Source organism: Ostrea edulis, chromosome 4 (genome assembly GCF_947568905.1).
Source record: "Ostrea edulis chromosome 4, xbOstEdul1.1, whole genome shotgun sequence".
Classification (NCBI taxonomy): domain Eukaryota; kingdom Metazoa; phylum Mollusca; class Bivalvia; order Ostreida; family Ostreidae; genus Ostrea; species Ostrea edulis.
Window position 1 is genome coordinate 55,888,033 of NC_079167.1, and position 16,452 is coordinate 55,904,484.

Here is a 16,452-nt window from a genome sequence, read left to right on the forward strand (position 1 = left end):
CAGCTGGCTTTGAAAATACATCAAGAAATTCAGTATAAGTATAATTAACAGTTGTATGCTTGATCTCAATCATGATATAAAAATAAATTGCGCATCATTCTCTTAGCTTCACTATGTTGACTTTTTTTTTATCTGTAAGAGTTACCTCCCGTTTCTTTAGTGCGTCGTTTAATTTCTTTCGCAAAATAAATTAAATTAGATATTCTTAACAATTGTTATAGAATAAGTTTTAAATATTTTCATAATGTAATGTTCACTAAAGCAAAAATAGGAAAGATTGGAAACCTTGTTCCATGTGTATTATGTTTATTAATAAACAAATGTGAAGATATACTTGCACCTATTATTTAGATCTACAGTAGGCTACTGATTAATTCTAAAAGCAAACTACATGTACATCGATCATCTAGAAGGATTGTGATAATTAAGTTTATGATAATATGAACTTTAAAGTAGTCTTTTTATCACATATTGCGAAAAAAAATATCTGGTTTTTTTTTTAAAGTCTTTTTATTAACTTTAGAGGGAAACAGATTTTAAAAGTCGTTGACATATTCGACTTTTAAAAGACATTATACTTCATATACTCATTACTGGAAATTCAAAATAATAATAATCATAAATGCATGTTTTATTAAAGATAAAAATGCTTTTAAAGAAAACCGCTAGTCAAAGAAACAGATAATATTTGCATGTTTGTACATGTATCCTGAATATTTCATGTTTTTATTAAAACCAACAACAAAATAGAAATAAATGATAATAAACCGCATGAGATCCACAATCACCAGAGATTTTAATTGGTCCAGACTCCTCCATGTTTACAACTGTTGATCCGACCAAAATAGTATTAATATTTTATCCACTAACTGATAGATCGAATCGAAAACACTTTTATATGCAAGGGTCATTAGGGCCTAGCTGTCATTTTGTCTCCAAAAAAATGAATTCAATGAAAATTGCTCTATATTATATATATTTCGGTAGTAACACCAGTATTTTAAATTAATATTTCAAACACTTTAGTCATCAATATAATTATATTCCTATGCCACTGAAAACCTAAAGAGTTGCCACACCTTTGTAACCATCGGAATTCATTAACGATTATCTCATATTGTTTTTGATTTGGGGTTAGCGCGAACGCAGACCCCACACTAAAAAATTACGTGCCCGAGTAACCCGCATTTGGGGTTATCGCAGACTTCAGCCTAACCGGAGTGCAATGGTAAGGCCTCGGTCTGGGGGAACCGCCTTGCTGATCATGGTATCCCCTGCACCAGGTAAGTATGATTTAGAATGTGCTTTGTATGATATTATTTAATATTTTTATGAATTGTGTATATGTCATAGGTATTAAAATATGAAGCTCTTACTGTTTAAGTTTACAATTTATAACCCATTGCTTTTGATTTGTGCGTTTTAAAATACGGCATATGCATATAATTTTTAATGTTGCTTATAAAAAATGGATATAAATCTTTTAGAATTAATGCTACATTTATTTTTCTTCAACATACATTCAGAAAGTGGGTTGAATGGAAAAGAATGATAACTCTTGTTACACGCCACGTGTAATTATTTTATCACCCTTGTACTACCACACGGCATGCCACATTTTATTTATTATAATAATGTTGTTAGTACACTTACTGACTTAGTACACCGTATCTTTTATATGCTAGTTAACAATGTTCATAGAGATCTAGATAATCTGGATGTTCAAACAAATCTAGATTTGATATCATCATGAATGGTATCATATGTAACGTATACATTATAATTTTACGGAAACGTGATATTTACGCCATAGTACCGACTTTTTGAATAACTATCAAAATGTAATTTTAATATATCTAAATATAATAATTCGGTAATCATGAAGCGTCGGTGGTGTAATGGTCAGCATGGTTGCCTTCCAAGCAGTCGATCCGGGTTCAATTCCCGGCCGACGCACGTTTTTAAATTTTTTATTGGGTGTGTTTTTGTTTATTGTTTGGAGTTTTTCGTTATTATTTATCTCACATGCAGAGCTTCAATTCTTTCAGATCACCGAATGATTTGTGAGTTTAGCATGGGTGTGCTCGAATACATGCACACACACACAGGTACATGATAACATAGGATATAGGCTAAGTGTCGCCGCCGTCTGAACCGGCAGGGTCTATAAGCCCGTGAACTGATACAATCGGAAGTTCCGTGAACTCAAACACACACAAATTGCATACGTCATACAATTTACTTTCGTTTTTACTAAAGGTCTAGTATTAACTCGTACCCGAGATGCATATTAAAAATCTTTTGTAAGTGGAGGTACAGAATCAACACTAATAAGGATTTGATTGAGTTCACTGGGTTGTAATTAGGATGGGATTGAGTTCATGGGCTTCTAATTAGGATACGGTCCACTTCACGGGCCTGTCTCTAACACTAACTAGCATATGATTGAGTTCACGGGCCTGACTCTAACACTAATTAGGATATGATCCAGTTCACGGGCCTGATTCTAACATTAATTAGGATGTGATTGAGTTCACGGGCCTGATTCTAACACTAATCAGGATATGATGCAGTTTACGGGCCTGATTCTAACATTAATTAAAATGTGATCCAGTTCACGGTCCCGATTCTAACACTAATTAGCATGTGATTGAGTTCACGGGCCTGCTTCTAACACTAATTAGGATATGATCCAGTTCACGGGCCTGATTCTAACATTAATTAAAATGTGATCCAGTTCACGGTCCCGATTCTAACACTAATTAGCATGTGATTGAGTTCACGGGCCTGCTTCTAACACTAATTAGGATATGATCCAGTTCACGGTCCTGATTCTAACACTAATCAAAATGTGATTGAGTTCACGGGCCTGATTCTAACACTAATTAAATGTGATTGAGTTCACGGGCCTAATTAGTGTTAGAATTGGGTCCGTGAACTGGGTCATATCCTAATTAGAGGCCAGTGAACTGAATCACATCTTTTAAAATTAGTGTTAGAATCAGGTCTGTGAACTGGATCATATCCTAATTAGTGTTAGAATCAGGCCCGTGTACTCAATCACATCCTAATTAGTGTTAGAATCGGGTCCGTGAACTGGATCACATCCTAATTAGTGTTAGAATCAGGCCCGTGTACTCAATCACATGCTAATTAGTGTTAGAATCAGGCCCGTGAACTCAATCACATCCTAATTAGTGTTAGAGTCAGGCCCGTGAACTGGATCATATCCTAATTAGAGGCCCGTGAACTGAATCTTATCCTAATTAGTATTAAAGTCAGGCCCGGAAACTGGATCACATTTTAATTCGTGTTAGAATCAGGCCTGTGAACAGAGTACAGCATCATATATAGGAAAACGAAAGTAGAAGGTATGACGTATGCAATTTGTGTGTGTTTGAGTGCACAGAGTTTCCGGTCGGATCAGTTCACGGGCTTATAGCCTTTCCCGTCTGAACCTGGGGTAGGGCGGAAATTGCATTAACATCCACCTATGACGTCATTCTTTTGTTCGACTACTCCATTATTTTTCAGGAATGGAGTGTTCGGAAAGTAGGTCAACCTTTATACAAGTAGATATAAATGCATGCAACAAAAGAATGAAAAACGTAAGACATGATTAAAACGCACAAAGTTTAGTTTTTATTTAGGTGGATTTTAAGTGGGTCAATGTACTCGTATCACTCCATTCCTTATAAGCAATGGACCTCGGCCCCTTCGGGGCCTCGGTCCATTACTTTTAAGGAATGGAGCGATACGAGTACATTAACCCTTACATAATCCTATCCCTACTCGATGTTTTAAATTTCCAAGGTTGGGTTCATTAATTGAAAAAGGATAAATCAATGATGGTGTGCTGGGGAATTTGAATATCGTCTGCAGGTGGTTGAACTACTACAGTTGCTTCCCTCAGTAACAGAATCGATAAAACATTTACAGGAACGTATGTATAATTTACTCCATATATCGGGTCTGTGACGACGGTCGGTGAAAAGGTATGTAATATAAGGCCAGTTGTTTCAAGATGAGTTTTTACATAAGCTGATTTATCAAAACACTAGTAAAATTTGAATAGGCAAGGCCTACTTGGTGTGTTTATGTCTTGGAATGATGAAATGATGGTCAGGGAAGGTCAATGCTAGTTGGTTACCTTTTTTCTTCCGTATAACATATAATGTTTTACAAAAAAAAGCTACATTTCACATCTTATTGCTGCTTTTTAAAATTATTTTGAAAAAAAAAATTGCTTGTTTTTTTTTTTTTTTTATATTTACAATTTTTTTAAAAATCTTTTTATTTTTGCATGGTATTCTAGTTTTAATGCGAATTTGGAAGAGTGTATCTAAATGTGTAGCAGCATTCCTGATACACATGTATGTATACAGTAGCATTTAATCGATCACAAATGAATTCCCAAGAATAGAAAATGAAAAGTTACTAGAACTGTATAGTAGATACATGTAATTCATATACATGTATTATCTTTTTGATAGAAAGAAAATGACCACAGGAAAGTAGATAAAAGTGATCAGAAAGGTGGGGGGGGGGGGTATTGTGCTGTATATGTTTTGGTTTTACCCATTTGGAACCTAAGAGGAGGTAGGATAACTTAAAGGCCATATATGACCCCCATTATGAGACGTCATCATGGACCAAACTACAGTATAGAGCAGTAGGATCATATTTAGTAACCCAGAACAGGCCTCCGAATGTACCTGTGTATAACACGAGGTTTGTAACTCATATTGCGCGAGATCCTGGGCACCACGTAACTGGAGCTCTCGTCATAATAATTTTTGAAAAAGTGTATGTAGCTTAGACCCTTTCCCCAGGAAATGCACACGACTGTAGAAAGTACCATGCAAATTAGATAAGATACGAAGCAAAAAATGGAAATTTAAAATGCATATGCATGTACCACACTTTATTTAGACCAAATTTAGATTCGACACATTTCAATTCTTGTCTGCTTTTTAACTAGGTCCCACGAGATTTTAAATTAATGCTCGAAGTAAAAAATAAAAACCAAACCGGAGTAGATATTTACGATCATGGATGCGTATTTGGCGAATAAGAAAGAAAAATAAAGGAAGGCATTAAATACACCTCTGTAGCTTTCAACTTGCAGATAATCAATCTAGATTGTCACCAAATTTTGCCCAAAAAGTCAAAGTTCTTCGAATTTCTCAGATATTTGAAATTTAACATTAACCTGGGCATGCTGTCAGAGACTTTTTTCCCCTCAAGTGTACACACACACTATTTGGAATGTAATGGACAAATGCATCCCATCACTTTCATCTAATAACATTTGAAATTGAAAAACCAACCTCAATTCGAAACTATATGTGTCAAATAGTTCTGGGCAATGTGATCCAACCATACCTCTCCTTTACAGATGATCGAAAATGGTCACCAGCTATAGGTGCGAGGAATAGCTGAGGAAAGTGATAATTTTCTCCACTGGAACTATTAGATACATGCATCTTCGAACGGAGACGAGTTTTCAACTTATCAACTGTCTGCATGTGTACATGTGAAATAACGGAGTGCTCAGCGGGCCCAGGCTAATGTCTACCAAACTAAATCGGTGAATATTTTTAATTGATTTTCGAATATCTCGGGGAATGTTTGGACGAAATTTGGTGATGATCTGAATAAGTTTATGTAAGTCGACGGGTATAGAATGCAGTAGAAAATGCCTTTATTTAATTATTTCTTTTAATCGCCGAAATTGGGCACACGTGATAAGAGTTACAAGACCTTTCTAGGATACCCAAACGTTCGTAGGGCCTGTGACCCAGATCATGTCTATCAAAAAATATTTGCCAATTTTAACATATGATATATTCCACGTTCACGGGAATGGTAATAAGATTCCGAATTTCGTCAATTTGGCTAACAATGGACGTTTGCTACATGTTCTCCAAAGCAAAAGGTATGCAAAATTTGAATAAGAAATATGCCATTTTCTTTTGAAAGCAACTTGTGATATGTTTACTAATCAATGCAGCGAATGCACTGTCTACACATGTACGACGTGTCAAGGTTCTAAATCAAAATCGGGACCCTTAGCCTACCTTGTCCTTTGAACGAAAAAAAAAATCGATTTGGGGAATATGAAATGTTATTTGATTCAAACGTATCTACGTTCATGAAAAATTTATATCATGATGACAATCAACTATGAATCGATTTTTTTCATTACATGTAATAAATATGAATATTGCAAGTAACCGATGTTAAGATTTCAAATCGCCATCTAGGGAAAACTGTCAACGCCAAGGACGCAAACTGAGATATAATGGTTTTGGAAGGATGTGGATTGAAACCGCAAATCCATAAAACACATTCTCAATTAAAATGCTATAGCTACGGTTCTGTTAATTGCTATAGTTGTACTTTGAACAATTATTTCAACACTTTTGACTATTTATTGGAATTCAATTTGACAATATGACATTTTGAGTGAGAATATTTACATACCCTGGATCAAATGTTGTGTAAATAACATCCCATTAGTTATTGTTGCACGAACAGTTAAAATTTTAGGTCAATATGCTGTATTGCAACTGAAATGTTATAAGTCTGTAAATGACATTAATAAAAAATCCCTCTATGCATGCTATTGTGGTAAAGATTTTTTATTTATCGGTTTTCATTTATTATCAATAATTCAAATATGCGCACAGTGTATCTCATGGCATCCTAAAGGACGGCAACATAGAATAGTGACATTCAAATCCTACTTTGACAATATGTAGTAGTTGTGTAGTTGATTTCTATAATTCTTGAAATGAAAATTTTTAAAGATGAGAACTTCCTCTTTGACATCCTGTTATCATTATTTAAATGATAAATTAAGGTACAAAATAAATAAAAAGTTTGTGAGTCCTTCTATTTTTGACCTGATAAGTGTAAAATGCGACTTTAAAGTTAAAAGGGTATTACCACAGAATAGTTACCTTTTACTAGAAACAGGAAATGTCATGATCATTTGGCTCATGCCTATCTTTATAGACCACATCACTATGTAAAGATAAAGTGGGGTCATGAACTACAGATGACTCTCGATAACTCGAAGTTTAAGATTCGAGTGATCGAGAGATCAAAGGTCGAGCCATCGAGAGTCGCCTTTATTTATGATTTAGTTATGATATATCTATATCAAAATCACAAAAGGCCTATTTGTGAATCAAAATGGACAAAAGACTAAATTAAAACAATACTTCAACTGGAAACAAGTACACGTGAAATAGCGATAGATATCCAGCAGGATACAAAAGAGAAGAACAAACACGAACCCTTGGATACAACAGAGGTGGGATCAGACGTCTAAGAGGAGTAAGCATCTAATGTAGACCGGCAATACTTGCTGTGAGCCCTATGTCTTTATCGGGTAAACGGAGTAATCTGTAGTCAAAATCAGTATGTAAGAACAGCATGCTAATTGGTACGAAACACTCAGACAGCATTCGACCTATCGACAGGTTGTATTTGATATATCATCACAAACACAGTGAACTCGAAATAAAAGACACCATAGTCTTCCACATCTGTTTCGTACTTAGATATTTGATTGAACATAGATGTTAACGGCAAACTAACAATTCAACTTTATGACAAACGGAGTGACTTCAGCTTCTCCATCGTCAACTTCCCATATTTATATAGCAATATTCCATTATCACCTCCACATGGTGTTTATGTCTCTCAACTAATTTTAAAAATAGGAAGAGCTTGCTCTACGTTTGATCAGTTTTCAAATTGAGGCAGGCTACTGACAAACATGTTGATGTTACAGGGGTTTCAACAGTCTCGTTTAACGATATAGTTTGCCAATACAACCTGTCATTTGGTCAATTGTTGTCTGACGTGTTTCATACCAATTGTTAAACCGTTCTGTACATGCTAATTTTGACAACTTATTACTCCGTATACCTGATCAAGACATAAGGCTTACACCGGGTGTGACCTTTCGGCAGGGGATGCTTACTCCTCCTAGGCACCTGATCCCACCTCTGGTATATCTAGAGAGCCGAATATGCCCAACTCTTAATTTTGTATTCCTTATAGGAGTTACGAGATTGATCAATGTTATCTTTCCTTTTCTGTTGGCGAGGTGAAATTGTTACCAAACTTAGTTCGTCAATCATTTTTTTAAAATATCTAATATATTTCTAAATCATGTAGGGTTTGTTCTTATCATTTAGAGAGTTATTGGCATGGAAGAGTTACCTCCCCTGGAAATTATTGAAAACTGATTACATCATCATTCCATTAAACCTTTCCTGAAATTTATACAGACTTTCGAATAGCTTTTCAATATTTTTCCGGATTATGTGGTTTGAACAAAGACATGGTTAGATATCTACATTTCAAGTGTTCTTTGCCAAATGTCATTTCCTCATGAATGCGATGAAGGTGTGAACAATGTGCGTATGAATCTTGATAACTATAGTGCGTCTATTTTACCTGGGATTTCCGACAGAAATGAAACTAGAATGTAAATATAAAACATAAATTCAGTTTTTAAAAATACATTAGGGTATGAACTGCAACGCTTTACGTTGGCATACTTTTCACAAAATGCTATTCAAAACCGGTTCAGTTCAGTGGTAGAGCGTTCGCTTTGGACATGATTCTTATCCAGTAGATATACTGGAGAAATCGCTAGGTTAATTTATGACATTATGCACTATACTGAAGAGGAAGATATCCCTGGTCTTCTGTTACTTATTGATTTTGAGACATGACACGAGTCTTGTTTACATAACACAGAATTGTGAACTTATTATTGAAGAAGACGTGGTAGCCTTTTGAGTTTTGAGACTTTCTGTGATACCTATCAAGATGTGAAATTTAATTTTCCGGAATATGCAAGCATTATTCATGTTATATAAACACATGGATTAAAAAGTATGGTAAAACAATAACTTTATAAAATTAGCAAATCATTTTATTAATCCAAACGTTTACAATGTGATCAAATGTAAAATGTTTAATGGCTTTTTTATGAATTTCTGAACAAAAATTCCTCAGTGACAACAGGTAAAACAAAATGGAGTGAGCTTTCAAATATAGATAATATAAAGTGGAAAGTTATCCTCCAAATTCCTTTCATGAAAATTAAAAATTGTAAACTGCAGTGGTTTCAATACAAAATGATTAATACAATTTTAGCGACAAATTAATTTTGAATTAAAAAAGGTGAAGTCTAAAGATGTGCACTTTTTGTCACAGTGAGGAAGGAACAATAGAACATATATTTTGGAAATGTGACTGTGCAAATTGCCAACTAGTTCTTAACAATTTTTTGTGGTGAAAAATCCTTCATTCTAGGTATTCTTGAGAAAAACAATTACAGTTATACAAAATACCCTTTTACTTTGGTTAAAGTAATATATATATATATATATATATATATATATATATATATATATATATATATATATATATATGTATGTGCTTTATATTAAATATTTCTTCACTTAGGGCAGTTATGTTCATTTACGAGTTCATTGCTATTTCTGTGCTTTATATATATATATATATATATATATGTATATGTATATATATATATATATATATATATATATATATATATATATATACATACATATACAGCAAGATGCTCTGAGAAACTTTTAGATGTTCGTTTTGCAATATTATACATACAATATAAAACTTTTTTTTATGAAACTCAAAAATTTATGCATTGCAAAAATGATGACAATGAAAAATTTGATGCTCATTGGAAGGTTAGAACCAAATCTCTCTCTCTCTCTCTCTTTCTCTCTCTTATAAATAAGCACATGTATATATTATGTTCCAACTTGAAACCTTAGTCGTATTAATTATACAGAATGTGTATAAAATAATTTCTTCTTCAATTTTTCGAATAAAGGAACAAACCGATATAGAAAAAAATTTGATTTACTAGTATTATTATTTTACATTTATATCATTATTAATACAGATCAAAATGGGATTTTTGGAGCGCTGGAATAGAAATAGGGATATTTCCCAAAGAGTGCAGTACACAACAAGGCGGCCGCTGGAAACTATTGGCTCTATCATCTTCGTGTTCTGCAAACCTTTGTTTGTGGTTGGAGTGATATTAACAATCGTGATATACACGGAGAAAAATCCGACGGATTCTATTGCCTCCTTTCGGATCATCGGACCCGTTTGTCTTTCTCTGTCAGCACTGTTTTTCTTCATAGGCGGATTCATGTCGAGTCCATATTTTGCCCTTGCGATGGAGAAATGTAAATATAAAGGATCTAATTCAACAGAAAACAGTTTATGTAAAGAAGAGCCTGTTGCAAGGAATTTCAGAGTATATCCATTAACTACACGTGACCATGTCACCCCTTCTGAAGATCAATTAACTGTTTAATGTCAGGGGAGAAAAGCCACCCAGAATATGATTTTTTTTAAACATTTGACTGAGCTAGTCAAGTGCCATGTATCGACAAATTTTATCGTCTTTCATTACCCGGCTATCATCTATAAAAGTCTCCATGGCGACATGTTTTTTAAAAAAAAAAAAGGTATTTCGCCGAGCGTCAGAACAGATCTAAAAATAGGAAGACACGGTCGAGGAGTTCCACGCCAAATAATAACAAAAATGGAGTCCAGAGACTGAGAGAAAATCGTCGATGACTACGAGGCAAGTATTGTTTCTCTGGTGTCATTATTGAAAAATCTTACCATTTTTTAACATGTTTCCCCCCATGTTTTGTAATAATAAATCAATAGCTTGAGCAAGAGTCATGTTGATTCAAGATTGTGGACCACCCACCTTAACCCGTTTTAAATACCTAACCCCCAAGAAATTCGTATTGATTATGTGACATTGTAATAAAGTTTAAAAATATATTGCAAAGTACAATTCTTAACGATCAAGAATGAACGATGTGGTGGCCGGTGAACTTAATCCATATATAATAGTGATAACTAACATTTCAGCTGGCGAGAAATGAATAATTAAAGAGATCTGCAGTGAAGGTCCAGGTAAACAGAGGCTGAAGCACGTTTCCTAGGACGGTGAGATTTCGATTTCTGAGTCGTAGATGAGGAATTAGAGGTAAACTACGATCACGTAACAGCAGGATTTACTAGTCATCTAACATCCGGTGTCGTCTATAGTCATTATGTATCGGAGGTCTCGATTTTGAACTCTGTACACAAAGGCCATAATGGATTGTGTACTACATCAAAGATCTTTTGATTTTCATTATCAATAGTGGGTGTTTTTTGTTTCTTACTTCTAAGATAATGGATGTGGCACATACCAAATACTGGAACGACCAAATCAAAAGCATGGTGGGACCATGTATGATTACTTTTGCTATTCCTCTGACCATACCTGGACTTACTATAACGCTCGTGGCGTTCAGTAACGAGAAATCGTTTCCACTGTATGGGACGTTACATATTACTGGGCTTATCCTTTCAATTATATCAGTTTTTCTTATTATTTTTGGATGCATGTTAAAGTTCATCTGGAAACCAATCATTCTACCAGACATTGAGCGACAGTTGTCTCCTCGAGAATCTGTCAGAAGTGAAAGAGGAAATTCATTTTACAGGAAAGAAATTGAGAGAATTCAAAGAGCAAATCTTAAAGAAAATACTACAGAGAGTAAGCGAAAAAGCAGGTCTACAAAGACAGAAGAAACTGTTCTAGGTTCTCATAAAGATACAGAAACGGTTAGATCGACCCGTACAGGAGAAGAAAACGACCAAACTAAAACAAGACATTCAGAACAAGGTGAAAAGGGGTCAGCGAAAGGTGACGGTGATTTACCAGCACTGCCCCGAAAAGACTTTTCGATTTTCTACTCTCCACGAGGGGTTCGTTTACCCCCGATAGAAACTACTGATAGAGTGGGCGTGTCTCGTAGTCGATGTTCAAGTACTGATCATGATGGACAGGAAATCTCCAGAGGAAGTCGATCTAGTGATCCCGGGGAAACAGCGACTTATAGAAAAAAGAAAAAGAAACGAAAACGTCATAATAAAAGAGAAGAGGAGGAGGAGGAGGAGGAAGGAAATGAAAGACAACGGGAGACTGTGTATGAAACCCCGGGGTCCCCCAAACAGCCCCCGGGGCCCCCCAAACAGCTCCAACTGCCAAAATTACAGAAAACAAGGGAACATTTAGTGGATGAAAACTTTTCAGGGTTGGTATTATATCATTTGACTTGTTATTATGTCAGTCTGTTTATTAAATATTCAGATTACCGGTATACTCTTTCATGAGTATGATGACTGCCTATTGAGCGACTTTGATAATTGTACCAAGAACGAGTTCTGTTGCATCCCCTCACCAATTACTTTCACACATGAGGAGTTAGAGATTTGTATTTGATAAAATCAGAAACGTCCACCCTGCTTTTAAAATACATGCATTGTATGTTTGCAGTCTTTGTAAAAATAGATTAAGTGACCAAGTCAAATTTCAAAACCAATCATACTACAACAAGATAAAAGAAACAAGTGGGGTGTGTTTTATAGACAAGTAACTGAAGTTACTCTGGGTAGTCAATTACTCCGAACAATCTGAAGAGATACCCGATACTATTGAAGTTAATGTTGATATCTAAAGAAAACCAGCTACATGTATTTTACCTGCACTATCAATTAATGGGTCAGATTCCCCATCCCAGAAGAAATTCACCAGACAATATTGCAAGCTGTCAATGATTTGCGTTCTATTTAGCGGAATAAACATAAGTTTAATGAAGCACAAATATTTAAACATCGGGATCCGGGTTAGAATAGGTCCTCAGTATCCCTTGTTTGTCGTAAGATGTAACTAAATGGGGCGGTCCTTCGGATGAGACCACAAAACCCGAGGTCCTGTGTCACAGCAGATGTAAAACGATAAAGATCCATCCCTGCTCAAAGGTCATAGCACCGAGCATATACCTAAATTTTGAAGCCCTTCACCAGCAATGGTGACATCTCCATATGAGTGAAAAATATACAATCAACCAACATATCATATACATTGACCTTGTGATTTTGAACTTGGAGTGTGACCTACTTTAAAGAAAACTATTTTAGTTAGGCCTTTCATATTTTGTGTATAGATTCTTTATGGTAAGATCTTGTGACTCAATGATGTTTGATCTTTTTACCGTAGAATTTGACCTACTTACTTTCTTTTTTTTTAAACTGACCTATTTAATATCTTCTGAACTATTTAAGGTATGTCTTTTAAATTTTGTGTAAAAAAAAAATGGAAAAAGATAGATTAACAAGTGACACGTTGTTTTATATTATACATGTAGCATAGGACTTTATTTCAGCAAATCACGAAATGTTAGAATTATGCTCAAAAAATTCTTTTACTACATCATGTTGTGTAGTAAAAAATAAAGGCCATATATTGATTATATGTATAATTTCCTTTGTTGACAGGGAATCAGTGAAATCGTCAAATTGCAGTTTGCTAAATGAGGATACTTCAGATTCAACCAAGAAAAGAAAACGTCGAAAGAAAAGAAAAACGCTGCGTGCAATGCGGCAAGAATCGCAGGAGAAAACGAATATTGATGGTGACCAATCCAATAGTCGGTCTACATCACGTGGGTCACAAGACAGTGATGAAGCGAAAACTTGCAATCCAAATTCCGATTCAGATAGCGCCAATCCGGTTGTTTCTGATTGAGCTGTGCATCGTATTCGCCAAAAGATCAATGTCAGTGCTATTATTTTAATTGACAGAAAATGGTGTAGTTTACATGGCTGTTAACCTTGTCCGTCCAGCTACGCAAATGATATCAGACAGCTTTCTAGGCTTAAAAAGTGTCTGTGATATTTTTTTTAATATAAAATTTATGTCATAATTGTTTTGTGAATAAACATTTCTGAAATAATAAAACGTCTTCGTATAGTTCATTATACATTTTTCATCACAATGAAATTGAAGTTAGTGCATGTTAATTACTGTATAATTTCAGTAATTAGCACCCACAACTTCCCTATGCTTCGGTTCAGGCACTTTTTCTGTCGTCTGTCTGCCCGTCTGTATTTGTTTTACGACTTTAGTACCACAGGAAAATTTCAAGGACACTTCTCACTAAACACTCTTTCTGAAGTGAGGGGTTTAAAATCATTCATATGAAAGGATCATGCTCCCTTCTAAAGTTTTGTTTATGAATCGTGAAAATAAAGTTGGTCTACTTGTATAATTGTAGATTCAAGATTGTTCAAATCGGGGGTCCCAGGACCAGGATGGGACAATGATAGGATTACAAAGTTTTACATGGGAATATACGACAAATTCTCTGAATATTCTCAAAAACCAGACGGGTACATAGAGGTGAAATTGATATGTACAAATATGTATACATCGTGAGTCGGAGTAGATTCAAGTTTGTTCACTCCATGAGCAACGGGGTTAGGGTGGGACAACAAGAGCAGCTTAATTTTTTTTTTTTACATAGAATCACCCCTATATCGAGGAAAATTATTTGAAAATGATTTGTAGAATTCGAATCAAAAGGGTTCAATGTGTTAAATTAATACGAAAACATAGCGTGCATTCACGTTGATGACACCTGGGTCAAAGTTGGAGCCACAACAAGAATTGAAGATTTACTTGTATATAGGAATATTCAGGAAAACCAAGAAAACCTTCGTTTCAAGAACCACAATGGTACAGTGTTTTTTCTTCAAATTGATACGCAAGCATCCCTATGTAGTATCAAGTTCATACCATGACCATGGGCTAGATGGGACACACGGAGAGAGAAATGCAGCTAGCTGCTTGAAACTTCATTTTATGGATCTGATTTATTCCCTGCAATTTATTTAGATCCTGATAACTACGCCATTGATTACACGTATAATCAAGTTTAAAGTAAAGTACCAGAAATTTGTAAACATTGAATTATAAAGTTGAAACTTTCTGTATAGTCACAAGCATTGTGCTCAGCTCAAAGATCAGACTGATGCGCTCCTTGGTTATATCTTGTACGCCTGTGAATCACGGACCCTAACAGCAGGCACTGAAAGAAGGATACAGACCTTTGAAATGAGATGCTTTTGCAGACATCTGTGCATCTTCTACAAAGATCATATCACAAATGAAGAAGTCAGGAACAGGATCAGACAAGCTAACGGGTCCTACGAAGACCACAGTAAAACCGCAAACTGAAGTGGTACAGGTTCGTCTCACGATGATCAGGACTTGCCAAGACGATCCTGCAAGGCACAGTAGAGGGAGGGAGATGAGAGGACAACCTCCTAGAATGGACAGGCCTGAAGCTGAGCAACACCCTCAGAATAGCAGACAACAGACGGGAGTGGAGAGAGCTGGATAGGAAGTCTTCGGTGGCGCCCCCACGGTCACCCAGACTACGGGAGAGGTGAAGGTGAAGGTATTTGATACTTGTGAAAATCTGAATGACATCCGTTCATTCGTTTTGTTTAGATGGAAATATCTACGATTTTCTGGGACCACCTTGTATTCATCTTTCAAGTAAGCAGGACGGTGTAGTCATTGTTGCTATTGACAACTGTCGAATGGGTTAGTCAATGGGATGATTGTTCGAACGTTGCATGCAAAACATTACTATCATGGACCATCCCTGCTTTATTATATTCTAGATACCATGTCTCCAGTCTAAAACAGAACACCAACAGCAACATGTGTAAGGTATCTATCCAGGTCACAATTTTTAATGTCGCATTCTTTGTCAATCGATCCCACAAATTGTGTACTGCATACGCACAAATTCTTCACAGATTCCTTGATCTGAAATAAATCTCCCCTAAGTACATGTACTGACTTGTGCTTCAAAGTACTCACTTTTCTCTTATGGTGTGCTTCTTTTATGAAAATCACTCAGTACCTTTGAATTATGCATTACTGACTGTATATTCAGTAATTAGGTTTTCGAGTTACTGTTCTTACAACTGTGCATTGGTGGTCTAGACCATTACGGTTGTAATGTCGACCCCTGTACATAGTTGTCATGAGCACAGATCCTCGTCGATAATTATGTATGTAGCAGAGGACTTGCTTACTAATCAAACAATCAAACACTATATACCCGAAACGCGCAAGACAACTTGACTTGGGTTAATATCTCTGCTTCTATAAGTAGAACTTACTCTAGTAGTTCGCTACTAGAATTCGCGTGCCTCCGATCGGCGATTTTATATCGACATACACAATGGCTTTTTCAAAGTACAGTATTTTTTTTTAATTCTTTCTTTTCAAGTCGGAATATTTGGCGTGAACTTCTGAATGAACAGCCGTTAAATATTTTGTTACCACTGCACACAAATCGTGTTTCGGCAACTTATTTTAGGCAATGGTACCCAAGTGCCAAAGGAGTGACGGGCTTTATTGGTCTAGAAATACATTCAACACAAATACCGATTCTTTATATCAATTCAGGCGTGGTTCTGTGGGCCGGTGTTCATTCA

General features: G+C 35.5%; 1 protein-coding gene and 2 non-coding genes across 3 annotated transcripts; 2 read left to right on the plus strand and 1 right to left on the minus strand.

Moving 5' to 3' along the window:
• Nucleotides 1-1,128: 1,128 nt before the first annotated feature.
• Nucleotides 1,129-1,291, minus strand: LOC125672478 (U1 spliceosomal RNA). The gene has a single exon (XR_007369013.2). It is a non-coding gene; the product is annotated as a U1 spliceosomal RNA (small nuclear RNA).
• Nucleotides 1,292-1,884: 593 nt separating this feature from the next.
• Nucleotides 1,885-1,956, plus strand: Trnag-ucc (transfer RNA glycine (anticodon UCC)). The gene has a single exon. It is a non-coding gene; the product is annotated as a tRNA-Gly (tRNA).
• Nucleotides 1,957-10,316: 8,360 nt separating this feature from the next.
• Nucleotides 10,317-13,897, plus strand: LOC125671285 (uncharacterized protein DDB_G0283697-like). The gene is made up of 4 exons (XM_056163054.1): nucleotides 10,317-10,675; nucleotides 10,975-11,092; nucleotides 11,281-12,191; nucleotides 13,435-13,897. Exons 3-4 carry the CDS (start codon nucleotides 11,284-11,286, stop codon nucleotides 13,682-13,684), a joined length of 1,158 nt encoding a protein of 385 aa, XP_056019029.1. The 5' UTR covers nucleotides 10,317-10,675; nucleotides 10,975-11,092; nucleotides 11,281-11,283; the 3' UTR covers nucleotides 13,685-13,897.
• The last annotated feature ends 2,555 nt before the right edge of the window (nucleotides 13,898-16,452 follow it).